Source organism: Staurois parvus, unplaced genomic scaffold (assembly GCF_062004578.1).
Source record: "Staurois parvus isolate SC_StPar_1 unplaced genomic scaffold, SC_StPar_1.0 ptg000120l, whole genome shotgun sequence".
In the NCBI taxonomy this organism is placed as follows: Eukaryota; Metazoa; Chordata; class Amphibia; order Anura; family Ranidae; genus Staurois; species Staurois parvus.
In genome coordinates this window covers 2,495,346-2,512,528 of record NW_028317916.1, presented here as the reverse complement: position 1 = coordinate 2,512,528, position 17,183 = coordinate 2,495,346, and the positions used below count along the sequence as shown (strand labels likewise).

Genomic DNA, 17,183 nt, shown 5'->3' with positions numbered 1-17,183 from the left:
CCTGATCACCGCCACACCAGTGCAGTGTTGCCTGTCCAGTCCTTGGCCTGTTTGCTGACTACATTTCTGCAAGACACCAGGCCAGTGGACATGGCATTCCTGGGGGGAAGCCATGTATTAGTAGGCTAGGCTTACTTAAGGATGTGCAAATCCTACCACTCGATGCCCGGGACATGCAGTTCCCGGAGCCGAGCAGGTAGTTTTTTTTGTACACTTAGCCCTGCTGCAGGCAAGCAGCACAGTCTGTTTTGTGAGGACAGCCCTTCCTACTAAAGCTGATGTTCTGCACTTGATTTCCACTGTGCAGCCTTCATTTAACTGCCTCCCGCCCGCCATATAGTACAATGACGGGCGCAAGGCGGTTCTCTCGTTCTGGGAGGACGTCACATGACGACCTCCCATTCTAACCGACTCAGGGAGCATGCAGCGCGGCGATCGGCGGTGCTCTGTGTCCCTCGGACACAGCGGATCACCGATCAATGGAAAGAGCCGAAGATGTGGGCTCGGTCATGTGATCAGCTGTGTCCAATCGCAGCTGATCACATGTAAACAGGGAAATGCCAGTTATCGGCATTTCTCTCTTCACGAGCTGTCACGCTGACAGCTCTTGAGGAGAGGAGAGCTGGTAATTGCCATTCCTCGGAGGGAATATATGTACACAGATCATCAGAGCACTGATGATCAGTGTGCCCTGATGATCTGTGTAGCCCCAGCAGTGCCACCTGTCCGTGTCCATCAGTGCCAGCTGTCAGTGCTCATCCGTGCCACATCAGTGCCACATTTCAGTGCCTACCAGTGCACATCAGTGCCACATATCAGTGCCCATCTGAGCTGCCTTTCAGTGCCGCCTGTCAGTGTGCATCAGTGCCCGTCAGTGCTGCCTATCAGTGCCAATCAGTGCCATATGAGTGCTGCCTTTCAGTGCCCATAAGTGATGCCTGTCAATGCCCATCAGTGCCACATACCAGTGCCCATCAGTGCAGCCTATCAGTGCCCATCACTACAGCCTCATTAGCGCACATCAGTGAAGGAGAAAAATCACTTATTTACAAAATTGTATAACAAAAGCTAAAAAAAACATTTTTTTTTTTCAAAATTTTCAGTGGTTTTTGGTTTGTTTAAGAAAAAATAAAAAACCCAGAGGTGATTAAATACCACCAAAAGAAAGCTCTATCTGTCACAAAAAACGATAAAAAGATAAAAATTTCATATGGGTACAGTGGTGCATGACCGCACAATTGTCATTCAAAGTGTGACAGCGCTGAAAGCTGGAAATTGGCCTGGGCAGGAAGGGGGTATATGTGCCCTGTAGGCTAGTGGTTAAAGGAGACAAACAGCCAAAGCTCATTTGGCTGTATTTCCACTGTGGATCACAGAAGTGCAGTTCGTTCTGCACTCCTGTGGCCCACTATCTGCTGACTCAGCCAGCCAGGCTGGGTAAAGATCATAACTATATGATCGGGATCCACCCAGGAGCCTGAACCTACACCTGGCTCAGGCTCTGTGATCCGCCAAGACCAGCACTCTAGGCAACTGAGTGGAAATTGGTCAGGAGAAGATTGCTTCCTGCAGGAATGACACCATGATAGGATCCCGCAATCGGACAACTACAAAATTCATGAGCGACGGCAGAATATCCGCATTAGTGGTTTTACCTGAGGCTACCCGCACCCAGGATTTATTCCCCACTCTCCAAGGGGTTTTCCGCCTCTTCCAGGTAGATACTGTATCTGGAGTGAACATTAGAGCTTGATTTGACTGCTCAGCATGCACTTGTACTGAGCACCCAAGTGCTTCAGTGTGCGAGGGTAAGCTGAAGGAATAAAGGTTTTTTTCTCTCATTGGGGCTGGAGCCCCATTTACTCATTCAGCAGATGCGCTTCTGCTGAGCATTAAGAAAGCCTGATGTTCCGGGTTTCTTGAGGAGCACCCAATCAGTGCTCATTACACTGCAAGGTTCTCCCCTCCCTGATAGTTCCTGGATGCAATGCTGGAGACAGGTAGGAACGTGAGTATGAGGTAAACAGCGCAATGTTAAAAACATTAAAAGTTTAATTTGCCATAAAGCCCCTTTCATTTTTAAAAGCCTCAGACATTCCTAAAAATACCTATGCCTCATAAAAAAATCAACCCTTAATATGTGTTTTTTGAACAAGACAAGTAGATTGTTATGAAGGACAAGTAAATTGGGACCCCAATTTCATTTCAAACTCAGCATGTGTAATACCTTGGACTGTCTGCTTTCCACAAAAGGGTCATTTGGGGGTTATTTGTAATGTCCTGGCCTTTTAGGGCCTCATAAAATGAGATAAGCAATTCAGTACATCAGGATTGATCAGCACAGCATTCTGGGCTGCTGACAGGAGTACAGATAGCAGCAGAAAGGAGGAGAGGGCCAGGTGGAGGAAGGGGCTGTGCTCTCACTCCTGTATGTATGCTGGAGTTAACACAGAGCACTTGCATATCTTTGTTTTATCAGGTTTGAATACCACACCTAGACTTCTGGGGGCGGGGAGTGGTCACACCCCACACCTCCTCCCAGCTCTGTTTTCCTCTCTGCTGCTGTCACTGCTTCTGTAATGATGATAGGGATAAGCTAGGATGAGGTTTTGTGCTAGGAAGGAGATTTTGGAGGAAGGAAGAGGAAAAGAACTTGTGCTAGGAGGGGGGATTGGGATGGGGGAATTTGTGTTTGGAGAAAAGATTTGGGGTGGGGGTAATGTTTATGCTAGCAAGATGGCAAATTGTGTGTTTTCCCACACCACACAAAAAATGCAATGCCTTTTTCTAGATGTACAAGTACCATCAATTCTTAATGGCACCCCCACGCACCTAGCAAATGTACGTGGATTCACGCCTGCTTAAAAATCATGCTAGCAGGTTTTTTTTTTTTTCTTGCATGTTTCATGCAGCCCATAGAGCAGCCCATTTAAAAAATCAACATGTGGGAATGTGCAGGCGCACCTCAGACTGGGCACTCCGCTTAAAAATCCACCATTTGCATGGCAGGTTTGGAACTTGATTGCAAGAGCTTGTGCTCGTAGCCTCCCTGGCGGTATTCCCGAGTGTAGCTCGAGGTAAAGTTTCAGTACCACAAGCGGTAACCCCGAGCTACACTCGGGCTTACCATACGGCGCTGCTCCGGGATACCTCGATCACTTACCTTGTCCCGCGCTCCCGCGATGTCCCTCCTGCAGTGTCCCCGGCAATGTAATTCGGAGGATGCCGGCATCTGTCATCTGGGTTCCGTCCCCTGTGAGCGTCAGGACGTACGGGGGACAGAGTGGCGGGAAATTAAAAAATGACAAAAAGTGACATTCACTAAAATCGCATAGTAAAACATTACTGTATCAAAGAATTTCTCAATTTTTTTGTCCCTAGTGCTTTGTCCTGTGCCCTGCCTGCAATTTTACCATTCTTTCTGACTGGAAACTGAGAAACGTCCATGGCGTCCAAAAAGCATCCCTTTAGGGCAAAAGTGGTTTTAGACAAGCTAGAGAATAGCGATAGTAAATCAGAACCACTTGCAGAATTGAGTGATTATTATTATTATTATACTGTATTTATTTAGCGCCAAAGGGTATGCTCAGCGCTGTACTGTAGCAAGGGGGACAGAACATGAGACAAGACAGAAGCAATACAATACACTAGGGGTTCGAGGGCCCTGCTCTTTCGAGCTTACAATCTAGTGATAATTATTTGTGGGGAAATTCGTCATCAGACACTGAAAACGATTTTGTGACTTTGCTCAGTGATGTGTGAACTTGGCGCTCTATTTCAAATTTCATTGTTTTTGGTTTGATTATATTATTGAATTAAATGTATTATTATTATATTATTATTTTTTGATTATTATTGAATTATATTTTATGATTTCGTGTTTCAAGTTTTGTCCTACCCGGAATGTTTATTAGACTCTTGTTCTGACAGATTTCAGTGAGTTATTCCTAAAAATTACAGGCCTACAATAAAAAAAATACATATTTCCATGCAAAAAAATATACTGCTTTGAGCACAGAAATATGGACATAATTAGACCGCTAGGGAGGTTAAGAAAAATCCACCTCCTTCACGGTTACCTGTCTATTCCACCAGATCACTGGGGATTTCCTTGGCATTTCAGTATCTAGCCTATGTAGCCCAACTGTGTAAGGCCACTACCTGGTCTTCTGTTCATACTTTCTTAAAGTTTTACAAGATGGATGTCCAGTCTTCTGTGGATGAAGTTTTTAAAACTTCGTTCTTTTGACCCCCATTGTTTTGTAGGCCTGTTGACACAGTTCTGTTTGCCTAATTTCTGCCTGCCCTTCATATTTATTGCTTTCGGACATCTCATGGTGTATGAATATATTGCCTGTGTCCTGTACTGAGCGATTGAAATTAAAGGAACAGAGGTGTGGAAATTATTTAAAAAACAAAATCGTATTTAAATCTGAGGTTCTTTTAACTATGTCTGGGGTTTTAAAGGCAAAGGGGGCTTCGGCACCTGCTGAGTACCCAAACCAACCTCCAGTGTCCGCTCCAGTAGGCCCTGTTCACACTTGGGCATTTTGAAATTGTGGTTGAATTGCCACAATTCTGCCCGCAAACTCAGACTGCACTGCAATCACAAAACACAGGTTCGGGTGTTATTTTCAATGGCACCTAAAGCACAGTGCAATTTTGCTGTGATTGTCGTGCAGTTTACTGTGCGGTAATCATGACAAATCATTGACACTTGTCGCCCAATAAGGATTAGGAGCTTCTTTTGGGCGACCAGCTTCACGCAAAGCGGTTAGCCACGATTGTTGTGTAATTTACTGTGCGGCAATTTGCATCACGTGAAGCTTTTCATCCAAAAAGGAGCAGGGGCTTCTTTTGTGCAGCAAGCTTCACATGATGAGATTTGCCGCATGACAATCATGGCAAAAGCGCACCATGTTTTAGGTGCCGCTGAAAATGATGGTACCTGAACCTGCATTTTGAGATCACAGGCAGAATCTCAGTGATTCTGCCTTGACCCCGAAATGCCCAGGTGTACATGGAGCCTCCCTGGTTCACACATATGCGATTCTGTTGCATTTTCAAACACACTACTTTAGATTTACAAAGGAGGTCTAGTGTTAGAATTACTGCCCATGATCTAACGATCGCGGTGATATTTGCCTTTGTGCGCGAGCACAGGGGGGAAGGGGGGGGTTGCACATTAATTTTATTTTATTTTTTTAATTGTTGTGTTTTATTTTTACACTATCACTTTATTTTTGTTTTTGGCTAAGAGTAAACCAGAAGTGATGTCAGGTCATCGCTTTCGGTTTACAATAAAGGAGAGCCGATCAAAGTCGCCTCCGGCTTTGTTTGGCTGTCTCGCGCATGCATCGGCTGGTCACTCGAGACACTTGGGAGATCCCAAGAGAGCGGCGGGGGGGAGAACTACACATTCCCTCCCACTCCTTGTACAAGCATTTGAACGACTAGTACAAGAAAGCTGACCGCCGGTTCTAAAAAAAAAAAAAACACGTTGCAAACATGGAAAGTCCAGCAATGTATAGGTACGTTAAAAGCTTACCAATGTCTAATCACACGAATTCCTTTTTATAGCTCATATGTCATAACTATGTTTCAAATTATTTGTGTTTTATGCTTGTATACTAATGATGCCTCACTGGAAAGATTCTTATCCACAGTATAGTACAATCTTTGGTAAAGCCCCATTCTAGGCTGCTGTTAAACTTACATATATGGCAGGCCCCCATGAGGCTTAAGTCATAAAGCTTTAACATGAGGGTAAGTACGTATACTTTAGCCATGTGTTTATAATTTTTAAATCCAACTGGACTTTACTGAAAATAGTCCAAATGTGAATTGAGTCTATCACCTTGTTTTCCTCCTCAAATTCTTTCAGTATTGCATTTGTTACAGTTACAGGTATTCTTTAATAATGTGCCTATTTAATTTGTTTTTGGATGCTTGCTCATTTCGGATGCATTTGTAGAATTTTATGTTTAACAAAATACTCAGATTATTTATTTTTTTCTTTTTTCAGCACAGATGAGCTGTTTGCATTTCTTCTTAAGTTGAATCGACAGTGCAATGTTCTTACTCATACAATAGAAGCTGTAAATAATCAAATACCTTTAAATCCTCAGAAGGTAAACTTGAAGCTTTTTATATACATGTGTATGTATGTATGTACAGTATCTCACAGAAGTGAGTACACCCCTCACATTTTTGTAAATATTTTATTATATCTTTTCATGTAACAACACTGAAGAAATGACACTTTGCTACAATGTAAAGTAGTGAGTGTACAGCTTGTATAACAGTGTAAATTTGCTGTCCCCTCAAAATAAGTCAACACACAGCCATTAATGTCTAGACCGCTGGCGACAAAAGTGAGTACACTGTAGCTCCCCAGTGCTGGCAGCACTCAAGCAGCCCCAGACCATGACACTCCCACCACCATGCTTGACTGTAGGCAAGATGCACTTGTCTTTGTACTCCTCACCTGGTTGCCGCCACACACGCTTGACACCATCTGAAACAAATAAGTTTATCTTGGTCTCATCAGACCGCAGGACATGGTTCCAGTAATCCATGTGATTTGTCTGCTTGTCTTCAGCAAACTAGTTGTGGGCTTTCTTGTGCATCATCTTTAGAAGAGGCTTTCTTCTGGGACGACAGCCATGCACACCACTATGATGCAGTGTGCGGCGTATGGTCCGAGTATTGACAGGCTGACCCCCTACCCCTTCAACCTCTGCAGCAATGCTGGCAACACTCATATGTCTATTTCCCAAAGACAACCTCTGTATATGACGCTGAGCATGTGCACTCCCTTCCTTGGTCAACCATGGCGAGGCCTGTTCTGAGTGGAACCTGTCCTGTGAAACCGCTGTATGGTCTTGGCCACCATGCTGCAGCTCAGTTTCAAGATCTTGGCAATCTTCTTATAGCCTAGGCCATCTTTATGTAGAGTAACAATTCTTTTTTTCAGATCCTCAGACAGTTCTTTGCCATGAGGTGCCATGTTGAACTTTCAGTGACCATTATGAGAGAATGAGAGCGATAACACCAATTCACACCTGAGACCTTGTAACACTAAAGAGTCACATGACACCGGGGAGGGAAAATGGCTAATTGGGCCCAATTTGGACATTTTCACTTAGGGGTGTACTCGCTTTTGTTGCCAGTGGTTTAAACATTAATGGCTGTGTGTTGACTTATTTTGAGGGGACATCAAATTTACACTGTTATACAAGCTGTACACTCATACTTTACATTGTAGCAAAGTGTCATTTCTTCAGTGTTGTCACGTGAAAAGATATAATAAAATATTTACAAAACTGTGAAGGGTGTACTCACTTCTGTGAGATACTGTACATGAGTTATTTTGGTGCTTGTGTGCGTGTTGCATTGTAGAGGTGTGAATGCAGACTTGGGTTAATCATGCAAGATAGTGTCCAATTTGTATTGCTTGTATCACTCTCATGGTTTAAGCCAGTCAAGAGAATAGTTGCACATAGCCATACCACTGCACTATCCCAGATCCCCACCTTGGCCACTGGCTGGGTCTTGAATCAAAGAGCTGAAAGCCTCCTGTTGTCACCGCTGTGTACCCCAAAATACGGGGTCGTGTTTCAAAGCAATTTTTCTTTATCAAACCCATGTTTTTCCCAGCCAGTGGCCAAAGCGGGGATCTGGGATAACTCATACACTGACTCTGGACTTATCCTCCAAGCCACCTGACAAGCCTCTATACCCCACAGTTGTTTGTGAGTGCAACTATTGATATTTTTTTTGTCCGTTAAACCTCCTTATGAATGCTACACTATGGGTTGGGCGCTGTTTTCTTGTTTTACACAGGTTTGCTGCCTACGAAGATCAGCAGCAGCACCCTCTTAGTCATAGCAGCTTTTGGACTGTTTTTTAATCTGGGCTACCCACTTTTAGATATTATACAGTGCTCAGCATAAATGAGTACACCCCAAAACATTTGTCAGAAAACCTTTACTTTCCTTTCAGAATGAACATTTTATATGGGACACTATACTACAAAATACTCCCACAAATACAGGCCATTTATTGCAAACAAGATTTGTTAATTTGCACACACAAAGTATTTTTCCTAACAAATTCATTTAAGACCATGTTGCAAAAATGAATACACCTCAATGAAAGTCTTAGGTGCAAAGGTAACTTTTAGACAACAAAATCCTAATTAAGAAGAAATCAAATACAGGTGAGTCTAATTATTAAACAGGTGTCCAGCATACAGTTGATTATAAAAGAGCATTACTTAACAAAGAAAACCCTTTCCCATTTCATGCTGCCAGCAATGGCACGACATGGAAGAGAAATGTCACAAGGCCTGAGAAAGAAGATACTTTCTTTACACAAGATAGGTGAAGGCTACAAGAAGATCAGCAAAGTTTTACTTCTCAGTCAAAATACTCTAGCAAAAGTAATATAAAACGTTAACAAAAATGTAACTGCAACCATTTCACAGACTCCAGGCCATCCATGGCAGTTAACACCTCGACAAGAGCATCTTCTGATGAGAAGGGTTGAAGAAAATCGCCATGCAAGTTCCCGTGACACAATACGGCGTACACTGCAGAGGAATGGCATGCATGGGTGTGGCGGAACCGTTCCGCGTGGGCTTCCTCGTGCGGAGCGATGCGTCTCAGCCAGTGGTCCCCTTTTCCAGCAAGTCTTCCAGTGCTCTGTCAAGGCAGGTATTAGAGCTCAAAAACAATCCTTCCCTGCTATCCAAAACTACTTTGTGTAGGGTGAAATGAGTCAATCTTTATTGAACACAACTCAGCATATACAGCTTCACCCCCACCAGACAGTCTGGCACCGGATTTTCCCCACCCACAAAACCCTACAACCCAACATTACAGTATGAACTCTATAGAAGTCAAAGACTACAAGTTCACATTACTCTAAACAAACATGGTAGCATAAGGGGGGGTGGTTAGTGAGCACAATTTACCAAAGTGAGCAGCTGACATACAAGGTAATCCTCAACACCTCCAATAATAAAATTAACAGGGTATGCAGCGCTATAGGACAAATAGCAAAGAATAGTAATAAAATCAAAAAAATATGACTAAATCAGCATGTAACCCTCCTAATATAAAGACTCAAGCAGGCAACACCGTGACGGTCAATCAAACAAAAACAATATAAAATGTGTAAATATGAAGATAAATCCATAGAGTGATGGCAGTGAAATATTCAGTGTACTTCAAATCCAACTTGACTTTTGGGAAATCTAGTGCGATTATGCGCTTACCACATAGACATACAAACTGAGCGTTGTATGCATAACAACATAGGGCGGACATCAAGGTCTGGTCAGCAGTGTAGACAGCATCCGGCCACCATGGTGTACACTCAGGGACGATGGAACACACACTCGGGGGGTCACCTCAGGCTCGCCAGCCAGATCCAACGATGTCCAGACTCCTAATGGCACTCCTCCCAAAAGCTCCACCTTGCAAGACCGTTCTATGCATTTATGTGAGTTCCTGGTTTGTTGATTTGCATTTTGTATAATAAAAGACGTACTTCACTATCAAATACCATTTTGCCCCCTGGCTCGTTTATTATGAGCCTTGCAAGGTGGAGCTTTTGGGATGAGTGCCATTAGGAGTCTGGACATCTGGCCGGCGAGCATGAGGTGACCCCCGAGTGTGTGTTCCATCATCCCCGAGTGTACACCATGGTGGCCGGATGCTGTCTACATTGCTGACCAGACCTTGATGTCTGCCCTATGTTATTATGCATACAACGCTCAGTTTGTATGTCTTATGTGGTAAACGCATAATCGCACTAGATTTCCCAAAAGTCAAGTTGGATTTGAAGTACACTGAATATTTCACTGCCATCACTCTATGGATTTATCTTCCCTTTTACACATTTTATATTGTTTTTGTTTGATTGACCGTCACAGTGTTGACTGCTTGAGTCTTTATATTAGGAGGGTTACATGCTGATTTATATTTTTTTGATTTTATTACTATTCTTTGCTTTTTGTCCTATAGCGCTGCATACCCTGTTCATTTTAAACAGGGTTGAATGTCTGTCTACATAACAACTGCTAAACATATACATCTTTGCCCAGGGGAGAACGGGAAGACCACTTAACAAGGGGAGAAAACTGAAACAGGGCAAAATGTTATCACAAAGGGATGGCTCGTCACAAGGCTCCCCCGTTGCATAACACCCGCCAGACCTTGCAAGACCTTTAAACGGGTCCGCTTGGGGCTGGTCGGTTCAGAGGGTTACTTCTACAACTCGGCTTGGCGGGACAACCCATCCGCGTTGGCGTTTTGCTTCCCCGGTCGGTACTGGACGGTAAAGTTATAAGGTTGGAGGGCCAAGCTCCACGGCAGCAGATGACCATTGTCCCCAGAGACCTGTTTTAGCCATACCAGGGGGTTGTGATCGGTGAATACGGTGAAGAAGCGCCCGTACAGGTAGGGCTGCAATTTCTTGATGGCCCATACCAAGGCAATACACTCTTTATCCACAGCAGCGTAGGCCACCTCCCGGGGTAACAACTTTCTACTTAGGTAGGTCACTGGATGGTCGTTCCCGTCGTCCCAGATTTGGCTCAGAACAGCGCCCAATCCAAAGGTGGAGGCATCGGTGTGAACACAAAACCGTTTGGAAGGGTCAGGGGCAGCCAAAATGGGAGCATGGATCAGATCCTGTTTGAGCTTTTGGAAAGCCGTTTCACACTCTGGGGACCACACAACCTGTCGGGGCAGATTCTTCCGGGTTAGATCTGTTAGGGGTTTAGCAATGGCGCTGTAGTTTGGGGATTAATTTACGGTAGTACCCCGCAGTGCCTAGGAAGGCAAGGACCTGGGTTTTGGTTCGGGGAGTGGGCCAATTTGCTACCGCTTCCATCTTTGCCGGTGCCGGTCGTTGCGTCCCACTTCCTACCCGGTGTCCTAGATATTGGACCTCGGACACCCCAACATGGCATTTGTCAGGTCAGATGGTCAGCCCTGCTTGCCCGATGCGATCAAGCACTTCCCTGAGGTGTCGGAGGTGATCCTCCCAATTATCACTGTAGATAGCTATATAATCTAGATAGGCGCAGGAGAAGTCGTGCAGCCCATCCAGCAGCTTATCTACCATTCTCTGAAAGGTAGCCGGGGCATTCTTCATCCCAAATGGCATGACCCTGGACTGGTACAAGCCAAAACGGGGTGATGAATGCCGACTTTGGTACCGCGTATGCATCCAGCGGAATCTGCCAGTACCCCTTGCAGAGATTGATAGTGGTAAGAAAATTACCTCTGGCCATCCGGTCCAGCAGCTCGTCTATCCGGGGTATGCATCGGTCACGTTCCGGTCATTGAGTCTGCAGTAGTCCACACAGAACCGGACGGTTCCATCCTTCTTGGGTGCTAGCACCACTGGGGAGGCCCAGGGACTGTCAGAGGGTTCTATCACATCTAAATCCAGCATTTCCTTAATCTCTCTCCTCATCCCTTCTCTGACAGACTCGGGCACTTGGTAGGTCTCCTGCTTCAGGGGGCCTGACCCTGCGTGTCTACCCGGTGGGCAATTGTGGTGGTGTAACCGGGCAGAGACAAGAACAGCCCTCGGCGCTCTTGGAGCAGTTGGCAGGCCTGTTCGTGGGCCTTGGGAGGCAGCCATGTGCTGATATCTACATCTGCTACACTCAGCTGGAACTGGTCATCCACCGGCAGAAGAAGCGTTTCTGAGTCATCGGTAGCCGGAGCGCAAATAGCAGCTACACTGTCCTCCTGTCATTCGATGAACGGTTTCAGCATATTTACATGGAAGGTTTGCTGGATCCTTCCATCTGAACAGCGAGCTACAATGTACGTGGTATCACAGAGTTGCTCCACCACTTGGTACGGGCCCTGCCAGGCAGCCTGTAATTTGTCATGCCTGACTAGTTTCAAGGTCAACACTTTCTGTCCTAAGTGAAACGTTCGTACCACTGTTTCTGTCGGCTCTTGTCGGCCTCAAGGTTGTTCTGTACTAGGGTTTTCAACCGTTGTAGCCTCTCCCTGAGCTCCAGCACATAGGCCACCACCAAGGTCCCCTCCTCGGCCAATGCTCCCTCCCAGTGTTCGCGTAGGAGATCCAGGGGTCCCCGAACTCTCCGGCCGTACAGCAGCTCGAAGGGAGAGAACCCAATCCTGCGGTACCTCTCAGTAGGCGAACAGGAGGTAGGGAAGATGCCGCTCCCAGTCCCTATGGGACATGGTGAACATTCAGAGAAGCTGTTTCAGCGTACCGTTAAACCGTTCGCAGAGCCCATTGTTCTGGGGTTGGTAGGGAGAGCTGTACAGCAGTCTGATCCCACAAAACTTCCAAAGTTGTTGGGTAAGCTCGGCCATGAACTGCGTGCCTTGGTCGGTCAGGATCTCCTGAGGAAATCCTACCCAAGTAAAGATCTGCAGCAGGGCTTGAGCAACTGTTTCTGCCTCACATCTCAAAGCGCTATGGCCTCCGGATACCAGGTGGCGTAGTCGACAATGGTCAAGATATACTTCTTGCCTGTGGGACTAGGCCGTTTCAGGGGCCCCACTAGGTCCACGACGATACGCCTGAAAGGTTCCGCGACTATGGGTAGGGGCCTCAGGGTGGCCCTGGGCCTGTCTCCCTGCTTCCCTACCTTCTGGCAGACCTCACAAGATCAACAGTAGTCCCGAATGTCCCCCGATACTCCTGGCCAGAAGAAACTCTGGGTTAAGCGATGCAGGGTCCGTCGCTTTCCCAAATGCCCAGCAAGGGGAATATCATGCACAATCTCGAGGAAATCACGCCGATACTTCCTCGGCACTACCATCTGCCGATGTGGTATTTGTTCAGCGCCCACCTCTGCTCCCCCGTGGACCCTGTACAACTTGCCCTGGTCCCACTCATACCTCTCATTTCCCAATCCTCCAGGATCACTCAGAGCTCTCCATCTATAGGGGTCTAAGGTCCGGTCACTGGCTGTTTCTTTAGCAAAATCAGCGGGGGAATTCCAGGTCAGAGCGGGGGAATTCCAGGTCAGGGCAGGGACAAGCTCAGCAGGGGGTGGGTATTCGACTCTTACCGGAACCCCGGTCAGATGGGGCGGCAGCATGCTCCCTAGCTTGGTGGCGAGTGGTGACTGGATGAGCTTCAGCAGGGGTCTTGGTGCCAAAAGGGGAGACCAGGACTCCCAGATCATTTCCAAGGAGAACCTCAGCCAGCAAGTTCTGCATTACTCCAATTTCAATGTCCCTGGCCCCCCAGTCCAGATGAACCCTTGCGGTAGGAATCCGGTAGACATGGCCTCCCGCTACCCGTATGGCCACAGACCGCCCGGTCTTGACCCAGTCTGGTACCAGTTGGGGTTGGACTAGGGTGAGTGTAGCCCCAGTGTCCTGTAATCCTTGGGCCCAACGGCCGTTAACATGGACAACCTGTTGGTGATGTCGGTAATTGTCTGGGGTGGCAGCCTGCAGAGGGTTATCTTCGTGAAAGACCCCGATGTCCTCGGTTGTAAAATTCCTCCATGAAGAGGCGGTGTCACTGGGGTGATCCTTTAGGGAGTAGGCAGAGGCTCGGCCATAGGGAGTGGTGGGTCGGTTGGAAGTGCCCCGAGGGGGTTGGCTGGTCTGGGGCCTTGGTGGATTCCGGGGGCAATGAATGCGGATGTGCCCTGTTTGGTTGCAGCCATAACAGCGTGGGCCAGACCGCTTTGGGTCAGAAGGTGTGGGTGGTCTCAGGCATTCTCGGGTGACCGGAGTGGGCACCACTGGTTGTGGACGAGGTGCAGGGGGAATGGTGGGCTCGGTTAGCCTCCTGTTGTCCAGGTACTCATCTGCCCAGCGACTAGCGTCAGCTAAGGTTAGGGGGTGTCTGTCCCGGACCCAGTGTCTAACATCCCCTGGAAGTCCATTGTAAAACTGCTCCAGTAACAGCAGTTGCAACAGTTCCTCCAGTTTGGTGATCTGACACCCTCGGACCCAGCTGCGGGTAGCGTATTGTAACTGATGTCCCCATTCAGTGAAGGTGTCCTGGGGTTTCTTCTTGAGTGCCCGGAACTTTAAGTGGTACACATCTGGGGTGAGAGTGTAGCGGGCCAGCAAGTGTTCCTTAACATAATCATAATCCAAGCAGTAGCTGTCGGGTACAGTCCTGAATGCGTCTGCAGCCCGACCGGTTAGCTTGCTGCTCAAAATGGGGACCTGGTCTTGGGCTGCCACACCATGGATGGTGCACAATCGTTCAAAGTCCTGAAAAAAACTGTCAATGTCCCCATCCGCCTCTGAGAAAGCAGCGTAGGGAATTTTCTTTGGTCCAGATGCAGTCTAGAGAAGGCGGGAGGTAATCACCTCCCAGACCGAGCCCTCGGTTGATGACCGGGAGTGACTAAGCCGCAGTTGGGTGGCATCGTCCAGGGCCTTGAAAATCTATTCGGAGGTGGGAGCGCTGCCGAACAGAGCCAAACGCCTTTCCACCTCTTGTCATAAATCTGAATGGTATAGGGTCTCTGTACGGTGCTAAGTGGGCCTGGCATTTCAGGGGTTGATGAGCTGCTCTGTTCCTCCAACTCCTCCTGTGAAGCGGAGTTCACTTCTGGTGGAGCAGTGTTCGCTTCAAGTGTAGCGGAGTGTGCATCAGGTGAAACAAGGTGCGCATCCGCTTGGTCCAGAGCCAAAATCTCATCCAACAGTTCCTCTCTGGTCTTGGAGCCAGCGATACCTTCCCGAGCGACAAGCAGGCTTTGGAGAGCTGGCTTCCGGAGGTCCCGTATATCCATCTGGCCAAGCAGGGATGTCTCCATGAAAAAGATGGTGTCCCGGTTGGTGGTTTGGACTTTCTCAGAAATGAGGAAAGATCCCACCGCTGCCAACCAGTTGTGGCGGAACCGTTCCGCCTGGGCTTCCTCGTGTGGAGCGATGCGTCTCAGCCAATGGTCCCCTTTTCTGGCAAGTCTTCCAGTGCTCTGCCAAGGCAGGTATTAGAGCTCAAAAACAATCCTTCCCTGCTATCCCAAACCACGAGTCGGAACTTCGTGTAGGGTGAAATGAATCAATCTTGAACACAACTCAGTATATACAGCTTCACCCCCACCTCCACCAGACAGTCTGGCACCGGGTTTTCCCCACCCACAACAAAACCCTACAACCCAACATTACAGTATGAACTCTATAGAAGTGAAAGACTACAAGTTCACATTACCCTAAACAAACAGTGTAGAATGTCTGTCTACATAACAACTGCTAAACATATACAGCTTTACCAAGGGGAGAATGGGAAGACCACTTAACAAGGGGAGAAAACTGAAACAGAGAGGGCAAAATGTTTTCACAAAAGGATGGTTAGTCACAATGGGTGTCGTGCACATGGGCTTTAGGAGGAAGCCTCTCCTAAAGCCCATGCACAAAAAGCCCACCAAGAATTTGACAGGGCCCATGCTGAAAAAGAAGGCTACTGGGACTCTGCACCCTGGAGTGACAAAACCAAGATAAATGGTTTTTGGAAATGATGGCTTCAAAACTGTATGGCATCACACAATAATGAGTAGAAAGAAAAATGCATGGTCCCTACAGTGAAATATGGTGGTGGCAAGTGTCCTCCTGTGGGGCTGCATGAGTGCTGCTGGTGTCAGAGAGCTGCATTTCATTTATGGTATGATGAATTCACAGATGTACTGCTCTATATTGAAAGCGAAGATGCTACCATCACTCCGTGTCCTTGATCGTCATGCACTTTTGCAACATGGCAGTGATCCAAAACACACATCTAAGGCCACTGTTGCACAGGGTGAAAGTGATTCAGAGGCCAAGTATGTATCCTGATCTGAACCCAATCGAACACCTATGGGGAATTCTGAAGAGACAAGTTGAGCATCACTCTCCATCTAGCATCCAGGCTCTAAAAGAGGTCATTCTTGAAGAATGGAAAAAGATAGATGTTGAAGTATGTCGCCAACTTGTTCATTCCATCCCTAGAAGAGTTGGTGCTGTCCTTACAAAACATGGAGGTTATACAAAATACTAGATGCAATAGTTTTTGTTGTGGGGGGTGTTCATTTTTGTATCAACTAATATGATTAAAACTGAAGATTTTGGAATCTAAGTTATATTATTAATCTTACTTTCATGTAATGAGCTAAACACATTTTCTATAAAATACAGTTTTCTCAAAATTTTGGAAATTATTTTTGTGCTCATTGAGATATTGGTTAAAATCTTACATTTCAAAAGGGGTGTGCTCATTTATGCTGATCACTGTATATCCATATTGCTTTTTCACTGTTTGTATATTTTGTATAATTGATTAGATGTGCAGCATATTGTACTCTTGGATTGATTGATTTATCTTCAGCCTCATTTTCTGATTTCATTGTTTTTTCCATCACACTCACACAATCCTAATCAGGCTCTGATAATCGCTAAGCTAGTGGAGAGCCTTATTTGGCTTATCATAGCTGTTTAATCTACAGGTGACAATTTCCTTGGGGTAAGCACAGTTTGTTACACAGTTTTCCTGTGAAACTATCCACTTTGGCTATAAGATAATGATGCTGCTGCTTCTTTTTAAAAAATGTAGACACCAAGAGGTCTATTTATTTTAAAAAAAAAATTTTGCTGTGCAAATTTCTCAACATTTGCATGATGGTCACAAATAATACCTGTAATATGTGTGAAATTTTAGTTTCTAGTTGCAGCCTTTCACAGGGTGCAAAATTAAGTTCAATCAATAGAAAAAAATATCCTAGCATTGGAGCTGAGAACATTTGACCAAAAGAGGAAATAGAGAGACCTCTGCATTGTAAACTAAGCCATTCTCTCAATGAAAGTGCATGTACATTCAATCTGTGTGTATGGGGCAAAAAACCATTGTAAATAGGCTATACAGTAAGTCCTCTACATACGAACCTTTAAGTTGCGAACTTTCAAAGATGCAAGCATGCATTTGCATGTCCAGTTGCATAAGTTAGTTCACGTGATTGGCGTACTTTGTCACATGCATGTGGCTGTGCCTTTGTGTACTTTACTGTCCAGTATGTCCAGAAGCAAGAATAAAACCAGCATTGATGTACCTGGTACTGCTAAGAGGATCCATTCTTTAATGATGGAAACAAAGTGAAAATAATTGAGAGTGTGGAGTGAGGTGAAAAGATAAGACATTGCTTGTTCTTATAACAGGAATTGTTCAATCAT

The 17,183-nt window shown here is 46.1% G+C and overlaps 1 protein-coding gene across 1 annotated transcript in view; it reads left to right on the top strand.

The window, feature by feature from the left end:
- ASZ1 (ankyrin repeat, SAM and basic leucine zipper domain containing 1) overlaps positions 1 to 17,183 on the top strand; it is a 361,039-nt gene that overhangs the window by 299,346 nt on the left and 44,510 nt on the right. The window contains exon 11 of the mRNA XM_089672151.1: positions 6,026 to 6,131. Coding sequence (XP_089528277.1) covers positions 6,026 to 6,131 — 106 coding nt within the window. The remainder of the gene's footprint in view (positions 1 to 6,025; positions 6,132 to 17,183) is intronic.